We start from the raw sequence: 13,912 nt of genomic DNA, 5'->3' as shown, positions 1-13,912 counted from the left end.
ATCTGGGAAAATACAGGCTACAAGAAAGAAAGAAAGAAAGAAAGAAAGAAAGAAAGAAAGAAAGAAAGAAAGAAAGAAAGAAAGAACTGGAAGAAGCATTGCTCTGTACATAGCAAATGTATCTGCAAATAATTCCAAGTCAGAAGATATTAGTGGGATGCTTCTGTTGAGCCTATCAAACTAAATACAAGTAGATATAATGGTATATGTCTCCCATTATTAGCCTTCACAATGGGAGCAGAAAAAATACCAACAACGCATTATTTTAGCCTTTCTCAACCTAATGCCCTTCAGATGTTGTTGGGTTCCAACTTTCACCATCTCTGATCACTGGCCATGCTGGATAGATGGGAGATGTAGTCAAAAATATATGAAAAGCACCAGTGGTTAGGGAAGGCTGCTTTATTTATCAACCCAGGGAAGCATGCAAAGAAAAATATCTGATGATTTTTCTGTTATCTGTCCAGGAAACCATAAGGCTAAAGAAAAGTTAGCAGTCACGCTCACATAACGTTTTGGAGGTCAATTTGTCGAATTAAGAGGTAGTAACTATCTGGAAAGAAAAGGAAGTTATTTTAGACTTGTTTCTCAAAGATATAATGAAAAATTGATGGTGCAAAAATGGCATGTCACCAAGGTGAAAGCAGTCATATCATGTTAAAGTCAAGATAGCCTAGAATGAAGAACAATGGAATAAATGTTTTTAAGCCACAGAAACTAGTAAGCAAAGTCCAAAGAGAACCTCGAACAAAGAGTCCAGGGAGAATTGCCTTTTTCTAAGGAGATTACTTGGCACAATGGGGTATTAGTAATATGAAAATCAATAAGCTTAAAAAAGAAACCAAAATAGTTCACATCAAGCAAAAATGTTCAAACCTAGCACATACAATATGTAGCTAGGGAGTGATGCACCACACCCCAGACAATCCTGTGGTAAAATGAGACTATTTTACTCTGTAGTTCAGAATGGGAAATCTCTAGCTCATGGGCTGAATTTGACCCACAAGGCCATCTCCCCCCAAAGCACACAAACTTACTCCCTACCAGATGATATATGTGATATCGGGTGCAGGGCAGGTAGAGAGATTCAGCTGGATTAGCTGCATTATTGACTTCCCTGTGGCAAACTCACTCATGTAGCTGATCGGAACAGGAAGCAGCTTTCCAGCCCTATGTTCTTTGCTTCCCAATTGGCAAGCATAGGGCTGGTAAAAGCCCCTTGTGCTGTAGTTCTCAAGTGCCTGAAAATCAGTTGGTTGTTGAGCCCTTCAGAGCACTGGGCAAAGGACTTCAACAGGTGGGTGGGACAACCTACCCATCAAGCATCTGACATCATAATGTCAGATTATTGACAGATGGGTGGTCCTGCCCACCTATCAAAGTTGGTCTATGTGGGTGGGAGCAGGTAAGGATCTGGCCTCCCTGGCCAAAAAGGTTCCCCACCCCAGCTGCAGTGGAACACAGTAAGGAACAGGAATATAGGAAGTTGCCCTATATGGAGTCAGACTAATGGTTCATCCAGCTCAGTCTGCAGTGACTGGCATAAACGCTCCAGGATTTCAGGAAAGGATCTCTCTCAGCCCTACCTGGAGATGCTGGAGTTTGAACCTGCACTCTTCTGCACACAATGTAGATGCTCTCCTACTGAGCTACAGTGGTACCCTCTGGTTGCAAACGGGAATCCGTTCTGGAGGCCCGTTCACAACCTGAAAAGGCCGCATCCTGAAGCACCGCCTCTGCGCAGGCACGTGATGTAATTCGGTGCTCCTGCGCAAAGCACGATTTAGTGTTTCTGTGCATGCCGAACCCGGAAGTAACCCGTTCCAGGACTTCCGGGTTCGGCGCATCCGTATCCCGAAAAGACGCATCCAAAAGCAGACGTAACATGAGGTATGACTGTACTGCCCTTTCCTCAACCTCAGAGATGAATTGCTGCATTGAAGTATAGCTATGTTAAATGAAGTCATATTAGCAATCCCTACATGGAACCTGTACAAAACTAATCCCTCCAAGAACCTTCTGGGGCTGAATGTTCATCTCAGAATAAAGGAGCTAGCAAAATCTGTACTGCAACATTATTTCTTGCTCAAAACCAATAGAAAAAAGGAAGATGTATAGCAATAGAAAATAGAGCCTAGGGTTTGCTCATCAGAAGGTCGGCGGTTCGAATCCCTGTGACGGGGTGAGCTCCCGTTGCTCCGTCCCTGCTCCTGCCAACCTAGCAGTTCGAAAGCACATCAAAGTGCAAGTATCGGTAGATAAATAGGTACCACTCCAGTGGGAAGGTAAACGACGTCTCCGTGCGCTGCTCTGGTTCGCCAGAAGCAGTTTAGTCATGCTGACCACATGACCCGGAAGCTGTACACTGGCTCCCTCGGCCAATAATGCGAGATGAGAGCCGCAACCCCAGAGTCGGTCACGACTGGACCTAATGGTCAGGGGTCCTTTTACCTTTACGGCAGTCATGGGCTGAAAACAGTATCTAGGATTCTTGCTTAAAATACACTTTCAACAGTCTTAGCCTGTAAGAAGTGATGACATTTCAGATGTCCTTATTGCATTTTTGCACCCATCGTTCTGTACTAAATTATAATAATGTGTGAATTTTGTAATCAAGGGAATGACAGAGCTGGTGTCCCCCCCCCCATTCTGATAACATCAGTAAGTAGATGCATGGATCAGCTTTGAAATATATCTTTCTATTGAATGTGCAAGGACGTCAGCAGGCTACTCCCAATGTTACGAAATATACATATTCACAAGTATACACCTGTCTGCACCATACACAAGGAATTGTTACACACAATTCATCCACACACTTCAGAGGTGGGAAGACTGAATTTTGTTACGGTAAACTGAAAGGCAATATAAGCCAAATAAAACCTGCTTAGAGACAAGGAGTATGTTTAGAGTGTGAACACTGCTGAACTTGCTCACATCACAGTCACTTATCATTCTTATTCCATTCATCCTTTGTTTTGAGGTTCCATTAACTTTATTTTGGTAGAAACATTATTTCATGTGCCTTTAAAACACATAAAACATGTGCTGATGTGACGCAGTGGTTAAAAAGCCTAAGTCCTAAGCTCACATTTGGCTACCTTACAATGCTGGGGCAAATGCAAAACATTCCAACCACTTGTTCTATTGATACTTTCTCTAGCAATAATGGAACAAATGCCCAAATTAACTTACATTATTTCACCATAAGGACCAAAGGTGAGCCACAATTTAAAATACAACTTGAAAACTGTTTAAAACAAATTACTATCACAAGAAATTGTTTTTATTAATTTCTTTTCTTCCACTTCTAAACTGGGATGCTAATGTAGTTATTTTAAACAACCATAAATAAGCAACAACAACTTGATGTTAACACTTCCATTCACTGGTGCACAAAATACCTGTGCAAAATGTTTCATTTCTCTATAATGACAAGACAAACATGTATTAAAATGCAATCAAAACGGACAAAGTTTGTATATCCATGTATTAATAGCATTCAACAAGCAATACATTAGTATGTTGCATAACTAGTAGTACTAAAAATATAGGTCTTGTTTAAAGCTCAAGGGACTTGTTTTCATGATCAAAGCTAGAGTGTCATTTTTTTCCTCTGAATCAACCATCTAAATTTTACACAGCAGGGAATTCTTGGAGATCTTACTCCCTTTCCTACAACATCAAAACCATTTCAGCAGTTTGCTGCTATTAACCTTAAATGCCATTGACTATTCGTATCACAGTCTGCATACCCAAAGTGGGAAAGAAAGTGAAGAGCCCTCTGAGTATTCACAGGATTTTCAACATTCTAATGTGCAAAATTTCCTTGCTGCCCTAACAGTGGTTAAAATGCTGCAAACAGCTGCTAAAGGGGGTTCTTGAAAAAAGGGGTGTGCTAATTTTCATTTAACCAAGATTAAATAAAGAAAACCTGGAAAGCATGGTGCCCCCTACCTTCAGCCTCCTTAATACAGAGTATTCTACCACAACAGGCTTTCGTCATCTCATTCTATGCTTATGTAAACCAGACCTAAGAAAATACTGTACTGTATCTGCATGAATATAAATGCAAGACAAGTTCAAACCCGTAAATGTGTGTTACTTGAACCAAGTTTAATTGTTACTGTTGCATTCTAATACCTCACCAGCAACTGTTTTGCAGTAAAAAAAAATTGATTGAAGAAAGAAAATGCACGCAAAACTGAGCAACTATGTAAATGTAGACTGAGAGTGACTGCATAATGTACACCACAATTTATTTCTGAAACCAGCATTACAAAGTATTGAGGTATACAATCTTTCACACTTGACAAACTTCATTTAAAGCTACAGAATTTATAATATTTCATTAAGCCACCATTTGCTTCATCTCACAGTCAGGCATTAACTGTCAAGCAATCCATACCATAACCTTAAAAAAACAAACAAACAGAGCTCTCTTTGTTTCTTGGCATTGCCAGTCCCCCTATGGACCAAAACAGCACACAGAACTGCACTTAGCAAACAATCCATGACCTTCAATTACTGTCTTGGCTTACAGCCACGGTACTAGTGTATTTCTGCTAACAGTGTGCCCTACTTTACAGAAAAGTTATTCAATGTGGCTCAAACACAAGCTCAGTTTTCCTTTATGAAAGAAAAACTGATCCTAATGATTTGTGACTTCAGCATAGAAATGTTAGTAGTTGTGAGGATCTAAACATGTACATACAGCATCTGAGTATGCAGAATGGTGGTCAAAGTTCTCTTGAGAGTTTAAACTATACGGCAAAAAAATAAATAATTTTATTTTGTTTGATAAGCATTGATAGCTCCTGAGGTTGAAGAAAGACTAAGATAGATTTGTTTCTGTCTCAAAGAACTCTTATGAACTTTTATCAAAAAATGCTACTTGCATGTGCTAGCGTTTGTTCATTAACCTCTACAGAAATTGTGAAAAATATTTATATATAACTCTGCTAGAGGAGCTGCTCTGTACTGCCAACAGCAACGCTTCACTGCAACTCCTTTGCTGAAGTGTAGTACAAGATGGATAGCCAGCTGGAGGGCTTTTATCTGCAACTTGGATGACAGCCAGCACTGAAAATGTGAGTCACTTCTGGAAGGCTGAGAGCATAACAGACCCAGAGAACAGCAGAAGAAAGGGAAAATTGAAAATGCACGCTTCCTTCCAAGACATATTCTAGTTCAACATTACTTTTACTTGTTTAAAAGTTCAGAGGGAGGGAGGGAGGGAGAGGGAGAGGGAGAGGGAGAGAGAGAGCGCTATAAACATCAAACTGTTGTTGAAATCTTATATTATCATTTTTATCATTATGCTGCTGTTGAAACAGACCCCAAATATATGAAAGCCTGCCCTAGAGACCTTCTTGGGAGTAAAGATCAGTAGGAGAGGCTTTGGCACCACCCACCAAGCAAAAGCTGGGGGGAAGGGCATTATCTGTGGCAGTGCCCTCCCTACAGAAGTATGTGTAGCACCTTCATTAAACAATTTTTGTTGTCTGCTGAACCCTGGGCCTACAGTACCTTATAAGCGCGCGGGGGTGGGGGTGGGAGAAAGAGAGACTATATGGACCCACTTTATTATTGTGATTGTCCATGTTGGGATGGCATGCTAAACCAAACCTTGGTTTAGCTTGGTGGTGCAGCAGCTGGGGGATGGGGGGGGGATTAGGAGGAACAAAGCAGCTATGAGGTCTTTTCAGGGAGCCTGCATATTCATACTAACCTGACATTTGGCTAAGTGTGTTGTGTGGACCAGGCAAATCTTGTGTAAAAGGGAATATTTGTACTATTGGCTTTTGCAGCAGGGTTAAGATCCAGAGAAGAGAAATTGGAGGGCACAAAATAATCTCAGGAATTCGAGGGAATATGATTATCGTGTTTATTGCTCTTTCTTATTTGTATTGGAGGTGCTGCTGTCGTTACACAGTTAAACAAGCATGAAGTTTAGCAATGAAAAGTAAGTAAATCACCTAGAGACATTTTGTATTAGGTGACAAAGAAATTGAGTTAATAAGAGTTTTGTGTGTATTAATTGGTCTGTGTCCTATAATACTGAGAATAAAGTGATTTGATCAACAGCTAGTGGCCCCTTCCATTTATGCCCTGGAACTTCCAGTCAGGAATAGAGAGGCGTATATTTAAATGAGCAGCTCTAGTGCAAGGTCCTCTGAGCTACCGTACTCAAAAGAGATGCATTTACTGATTGAAGCTTGTACCATGCTAGAAAATGTTCCTGCATCATCATCATCATTAAAAAAGCAATTATAATTAAGAGTAATTTTCTTCAGGTAAATTGCTACACTTTAAAAAGGGAGGACAATAAACATTCTATTATTTTTTATGATGCTTGCATAATACAGATTCAAAACCATATACTGGTGCTGTCTATAACATTTATACTAGGATATATCTTCTGTTTTATATAAGGCAAAGAAAAATATGGTCTAGTTTAGTTTAAGACAATTAGCAATATATCAGTGAAGAGATTACAAAGTGAAAGCAGTCACTTTGTTTACAAGATTTGATTAAGAAAGCTTATCAGGCTAGACTGATAAAATTAAAGGCCTTTCCATATGAGAAAAAAGCAAGGTTGTGGTGGTGGTGAAGGAAATGCTATACTACCACTAATCTTAATTCAGTAATAGGAGCACAATAATCCTTGAACAATTGATATGCACTGGCAAACCCTTTTAACAGGGAGAAAAACCCTGCTGCAATGTTTACTGGCACGTGGCTGCTGACTGCAGCAGACTAGAAAGCTTCTGAGCTGGTTTCTACTAAATAGACATTTGGGCTTTGCGGGGGGGGGGGAGGGGGAGATTCCTATGCAAAATAGGGTTATTTTCACCAGAAAATTTTCAGTTTGCTTTGGAAAATTTTCTGATGCCAAAGAGAGAGATCTAATTTCATATATTTGACCTGCATTTAGTAAACAAAACAAAATCATAGAAAGCAAAATTTTGTAGGAACAAGATAGGGCATGGAACCAAAGCATGGAGCCTTCTGAAGCCCAGAAAGATCACAGTCTTTGAGGAAGAAGTTGCTGTTCTGTCGAAATGTGGGTTGAAATTTTTCTGGTTCTTTATTTTCTTTTGTAGATTTTTCCCCCCCTGTTCCCCACTACCATGTGCTAAGCTCACAGATTCTATACTTTATGCCTTGGTCTGGCCCTGCTCTTTAGCCTTGCTAATCCCTTTCTTTAACCTCAGTCTCACCAGTTCTGCCACCCACTCCTTCCCACATACTCTGCTTTCTGGAAATGATTGCAACTTGACTTCTTAACTATAGATCCATTTTGCTCAAAATATGCACCTCTTTTATTTAGGAACTGCTTGATCACCCCAAACATTTAATTTAGCAAGAAAACACCAGCCCTCCAAAGGAAGGCAGGGGAGAGATGGGTCTTTCTGCTTAAGGTAGCAGTGTGAGAATGTAGTATGGAGAGTGAAAGCAGGAGTAGACACACAGTACTTTGGATGCAAGGCTAGAACAGATGGCATCCAGCTGGGAGTGACTGTGCTGCTATTCCTACCTCTCATCCCCTTAGGCCCTAGAGATTTCGGACACCCAGCTGGCTTCCTGCTTTGGACATATTTATGGTGAGGGATCTCACAGCACCACTAGCCAGAGGTAACAGTTCACCCATTCTTTTACTCTCATGGGTTGGCTGTAATTCTAGCTGCTGGGTACACTGCTGTTATTGCTACTGCTTAGCATAAAAGCAAGGGAGAGGAGAAAACCCCCATTCTGAGGAGGTTGTTCTACAGTTTGCTCTCCGTAGCAGCTGCAGAGTGCCCATTCAATCTGTTATTTAGCAAAGTATGTTTTCCCTGCCAGAGAGAGCACTGAATTAACTATATGGAATTTTTAAAAAGTAAAGGAAATCATGTTGCTTTTCATTACTGATATTGTCTTCTTCTTTGGCGATCACTCGTAACAGAGTAAGATTGTCTTCCTTGAATAAGGTCTTAACAGTGTGTCCATAGGTGACTGTGGAGGCCAATACTGGACGTACTAATATTGTAGGTACTATTCAATAGCACTATGATATTCACGAGATCACAATTCACATTGTGCTAATTACAGATATGCTAACTTTGAGGGCAGAGCATCTTACTTTCCTACAACAGGAGCAACATTTTCAAATTTGCTCTCAAGACTCCCCTATGACAACTCCACATTGCCAAGAACAAAAAAAGAGCACACAAACTTGGAAAGGAGTTTTGCTCATGCAACAGAACTTTATCTTCCTCACCTCTACACAGCAGGAACAGAACCCTCAAAATTTGTTCCAGATCTGATTTGTTCAAGAGTACCCAGGCAGGCCTTTGTGATTAGATGTACATCCATAGGTATTGCACTGACAAGTCCTGGCATAAATATTCATGCTCCATTCCTAGGAGTTATTTTAATTTGCCCAGTAAATGCCACGCCTTCCTTCTGCAAAGTTTTGAATGCATGCTACAGCCCAATATTATACATGTCTACTCAAAAGTAACTTCTAATTTGTTCAGTAAGGCTTATTTCTAAGTAAGTGTGCATGGGATTGAGTCCTTAGCTGCAAGTAAATGATCTTATTTAGAATCCTTGTGCATTAATAAATCTTGTCAACCCTATCAGTGCAAAAGTTCTACATCAGCTGAACCTCCAACTAGCAAGTCCTTCTTGTCTGGATGATGTTTCTGTTTACTCACTTTCAGCACACTGCTGAGCCCAAACACTGGTTCAATACATTTGCAGCCTCACTGGGATTTAATGGAAAAGAGAAAGAGTTGGGTGTCATCACTAAATTAATTGCAAATGTTTAACTTTTAGCTTCTACTAGTCCACTGGTCTTCAATTAGTAAACTGCACCCCAATCTAAGGTGGGTTCACAGCAGTGGCACCCCTAATTATTTTTGTAGTAATTTACAAAATAATTTTAGAATGGTTTTTGTAATGAGAGCAAAAAAGAAAAACAGCTTCTAAATGCGAAAAGAAAACGAAAGAAGACAGAGCTTATTTACTGTTTAAATAATTGTGAAGTGAGAAGGAAAATTCAGCAGCTGCTACTTCTCACTCCTCTATAAGTTGCACTGACCCAAATTCCCACTTTTCTTCTAATGATAACAGAGTCTTGTACCTGATTCATACATGGTCATTCTAGCACTTAAAAATCAAGGTGAAAGATGAACCTGTGTAGTGAAAAAATAAAAGTGGGTCTCATGTTGTAGACTGAGGCTAAGCATGGGTCTGAAAGGGATGAACACAACTGCACTAATCAACTAAAAATCAGTAACATTTTCTTTTCTTTTCACTATATTTTCCCTAAGGCAATTTATATACCCCATCTTATATACTAAGATGTGATGAGGAAATTAAGCCAGTGAGTCATCCCAGCACCCTCATATGACCTTTAGTCTTTGCTGGCACTACAGAGATGCCACAGAACATGCAGGCTGCTCAGTCAAGCACATGCCGAGTCTCATTTCCATTTCAAACAAACAGCATTTCTTCTGTACCATTACATTCTAGGCCAACTGCAATAAGCTGTCAAAATCTAAATGGAAGACAAACCCAGAAGGGATCCCATGCCTTATGCCTTGAATGCCAAGGTCAAATCATTCTGTATACAGTAACTATGTTCAACAGAAGTGAAAATATTTTCAGTGTTTCACGCAGTTTGGGAAATTCTGTGCGTTCAATATAACACAAGAATATTTTTGACAATGTGCTTCAAGGCAACTTTCAGATATTGCAATAAATACTCTTTAATGTGGCAGTGAACATTTAGACTTCTTTGTAGCAATGAATTTCACAGAAAAACTTTAGTTTGTGAAATCTGTCCTGTCTTTACAATGGGGAAATAGGTCAACTGCATCACTTCTGACAATGTCATAGGAATATTTTATACTTCCTCTGACAGCAAAATGGGAACACAGTATTTGCCTTGTTAATAAACTTGAGGAGACAATGCAGAACAGTGCATGCACACACACATTCTATTAAACATAATGATGCAGCAGAGAAAACATAGCCCAATCGCAAGATGTTTAAATGCAACTGTATTGTTTTCAATATACTCAAACCTTCTGTAAGCATATGTCAGCTAGCAGCACAATATAAATTAAACCAGCATAGCTGCCAAGTTATCCCTTTTTTTAAGGGATTTTCCATTATGCTGAATAGGCTTCCTCGCGAGAAAAGGGAAAACTTGGCAGCTATGTAAACCAGTGTCCTGAACATGTCATTCAACCAACTAAAAGTTCTTCACAAGAACAGTACAGAAGCTTACACGCTTCAAATGAAAATCAGTCTTTTCATTTGCTATAGAAATCACACGTGCCTGACAAACTGCTAGCCTTGCCAACAGGTAGTACATTTTCTGCAATAAACTAAGAACACAAACTTGCAGGCACCTGTTGCCTTTCTGATTCTGAATATGAATGTTTCCAATCTACAGCTATGAAGACAATATTTTAATATTGCAAGATGGAATTAACATTCTGTATTAGGAGTACACAGTTTCTAAACTACAAATAAAAAACTCAATATGTGAAAGACGCAGTCCCCTTGTCCTCACCATGGCTACCATTCGTCCACTTCCTCACTGACCCCCATCCCCGCAAGCAAGCCTCTTCACAGCAGCAATTCCTACTCCTTGTCCCTTAATATACACCTTAATTCTATTCCCAGATATATTGCTTATCTTTCTTACCTAAACTGTTCAATGATACCCAAGAAAACTCAAACTGGAGGTCCTAAGCAGTACCGAACAAAGTGCACAGAAATTCAGGTCAGGAGGGACTACGGTACATTAACTCAACCAAAGCACCTGAAAGGGCTGCAGCTTGGCCAATCATCCCAGATGCATTCGTTAAGCTTGTTGTACTAGCCATAAAGATCTTATAGTCTCAGAAATGATCTTTTAAGAGCTTTAAGACTTTTATACAAGCTTTACTAGAGATTCCAAATGCACAATTCAGTTGCCATTCCACTTCAGTGTGTAAAACAGGTAACAAGTGATCTTTCTTCTGGAGGTGGGGTGGTTACAGCTTACTGAATACACAAATGCTTTTCATTTCATTGCCTCAAAATTATAACTGAGGCATCACCTACTAATTTTAACCACCCTTCTTTCTGAAACACTAGAACTACACTGCAATATTCCTGTAACAATAACACAGCCATGAGATTTCAAATGGAAACAAGTGATTATGGAATTAATGAGGAAGATCCACACAAACAAAGGAAGCAAAGTCAAAGCTTTTTCCCATACAGGGCCTTCAATCTTATTTTTGTTCACTCTCCAACCAACCTTCCAACCTCAACCAACCTTCCAGCTCCTAAGGAAGAATAGCCTAGAAAGTAGGCCCCCAAAAGGGGCTGACAGTAATTGGCTCATTGTTTTAGTATACCTCTCTTCCAATATCTAGAAACAGCTGTTTTAATTTTAAAAGACTAAAACATATATATTCCTCCACCTTACCCTCTAAGTATCTACTCACCCTCTAACAGAGAAACTATGGATTTAAAAAGTGTTCCCTTCAGGAAAGAGAAAACAGGGAAGAGAACAGACTTTGTCCAGAGAGTCAGGCCTCTGTGTACTGAGTATGGTCTGCTCCCTAGTGGTCTCCTCCCTCTGGCTAGGCCAGCCAGCAAGGAGTCGAAAGCAGAACTTGCCACGGCCAAAGAACTTCTAGGCCTGGATGTTGTTGTCTAAAACTTGGTTGGTGTATATTTTGATTATTTTTTTACCCTTAAATTTAATATTCTGAAATGTTTCTAATGCTTTCTGTTAAACAAACACAAGGGCTAAACATTGAGACTCCAAGATGATAACAAGGTAGCTGTCAGGGGACCTCCGTACAGGGAGCCTCCGCCTCTCCTGTTGACCAGCACTTTGCCCAGTGAGAGCAGCAGCAGCAGGTCAGGTGAGGGGAATGAGGAAGTTAGTGGGCTGGAGGAGTCAGGGCTCAGCTATGCTAGAGAGCCACTGCAACGCCCTGACCAACAGGTGGAGGGGAACAGGCAGCCCCTTCCGGTGCCCGAAATAAGGCATGCCACGAAACATAAGGTCGGGAGGAGGTGTTTCGGCTGCCCAAACTCTTATGCTGGGCACTTAATAGGAAACGTCCACTGCCGGATTCTGCAAGTGACTGAGAGGTCATGTTTTCTGCTATCCCTGCACTGTAAATACCATGCACAATAAAACTCTTAATGACAGAGCAGACTTGGGTGTCTTTACTCAAGTGTAGCCGCAACAGCACCATTACAGTAGCCATCGGCCCCAATGGAATAACTGAGCAATACTGTATATGCACGCTAATGTCATTTCCCTAACCATGCTGGTAAAGGCAATATGAACCAACAGGTTGAGGGAGGCAGAGAAGTGGGTCAAAGAGCAGTTTGTATCCTTTGCACCACTGTTAAAAAGAATTTAAATATCTTACCAGTGCAGGCCACTGAATATACTTGGTCTTTGATCCCTGAGTCTGGCTAGGATCCTTTCTCTTTGCCCAGACCAGCTGGTACTCCACCAAGAAGGCTGCAAAATCTTCATAAACTTTAACCCATTCTCGTTTTTCCCATTCAAGGTCATCAAATTCCACATATACCTGGGGAAATAAAGTAGTTGGAGAAACATTATTGCAACAATACACATACTTTAACAGAAAGACCAGAATATTTTATTTCTTTGATTTTAGACTGCTCCTAAGCAAAACCATCAGAATGATAAGTCCCGAACAACAACATTCATTTGATTACTTCTTCCTCCAAATTCATAATTCCTTCTAATTTGTACCTGTGTGTGAGTATTTATGTAATAACCAAGTTTGGGAACAATTCAGAATTATGCTTTATTTGTTTTCTAGCTCTAATCTACAACACCTCATTAGTTGGAGGCAACAAAATAGACAAAATTTAGCAATGTTTGGAAAATGAAATCCCTCTATGTTTCAAATTAAGTTTTTCATTTCTGAAGAATTGTGTTGCCTCATCTTTTTTTTTGCAAAGTAAGTTTTTGTGCTCCTTCAGTAATAAGCTACCCCTACATAAAGAAAGGTTTATAAAACCATGGTTAGAGCACCTTAAAATTTAAGGGTAACTTACGAATTGTGACACAGCAACCCTATATAGAACACTGAGGCACACATGGCCAGATTTGTTGCAGCAAGATGCAGATAGGAGTATGCAGATAGAAGAAGAGTGGCCAAATGGATCTTCCTTTGAAGTTTAATGTCAGGAAACAGTAATGAGGAGCAGATCCTAGCTTTGTGGTCAGTTTAAGAAAAGGCTCCACAATTCACATTAGCACTACAATTACAAGACACTTTCCCTACCATCTGCCCCTCATTCTGATTTATTTAAGAGGTCTTTGTTTCCAATAGTGAGAGAGAGAGAGAGAGAGAGAGAGAGAAGAGCAGGATAAGGTTTTATACATATTGGACCATTTGTAATGTTAGTCATACTCCAAGTAGACTGATTTAAATTGTTTAAGTCCATTGGTTCTGATGGGTCTAGTCAGAGGATGACTAATCATGGATATCACCCACTGTACATCTCAGACTGAAACAAGATTATTGTAATTCCATCTTTTCAAAAATCCCAAATTCTGTGCACTCAAAAGCATCTCTAAAGCTCTTAGGAATATTAGCACCTGCAGGAAAAGATCCAGCCTTGGAGCTGGTTGTATTGTCAAAGTATTCATCAGATAACTCACATTTCCCTGAAGCCTAACTGGTAGAGTTTAAAATGAACAATACAGGCTCTGTTTTCCTAAACTCCTACAACTAAGCAGCTGCATCTTCCTCTTAAATACTGCTAGAAAAGCTGCCTTCACAGAGAGTCATACAACATCCAGTTCTTAGCCAATAGCTCCAGATGGGCTGTGTTTTGATTTGTAAGAAAAAAAGCATTTCAT

At 40.0% G+C, this 13,912-nt stretch overlaps 1 protein-coding gene across 1 annotated transcript in view; it reads right to left on the bottom strand.

Annotated features, from left to right (window-relative positions):
- The window catches only part of JMJD1C (jumonji domain containing 1C), a 95,567-nt gene that overhangs the window by 62,238 nt on the left and 19,417 nt on the right, over positions 1-13,912 (bottom strand). The window contains exon 2 of the mRNA XM_035138460.2: positions 12,441-12,605. Coding sequence (XP_034994351.2) covers positions 12,441-12,605 — 165 coding nt within the window. The remainder of the gene's footprint in view (positions 1-12,440; positions 12,606-13,912) is intronic.

The sequence above is a fragment of the Zootoca vivipara genome, chromosome 5 (assembly GCF_963506605.1).
Source record: "Zootoca vivipara chromosome 5, rZooViv1.1, whole genome shotgun sequence".
NCBI lineage: Eukaryota > Metazoa > Chordata > Lepidosauria > Squamata > Lacertidae > Zootoca > Zootoca vivipara.
The sequence above is the reverse complement of the archived record's forward strand: the minus strand, read 5'-3'. Positions and strand labels throughout refer to the sequence as shown.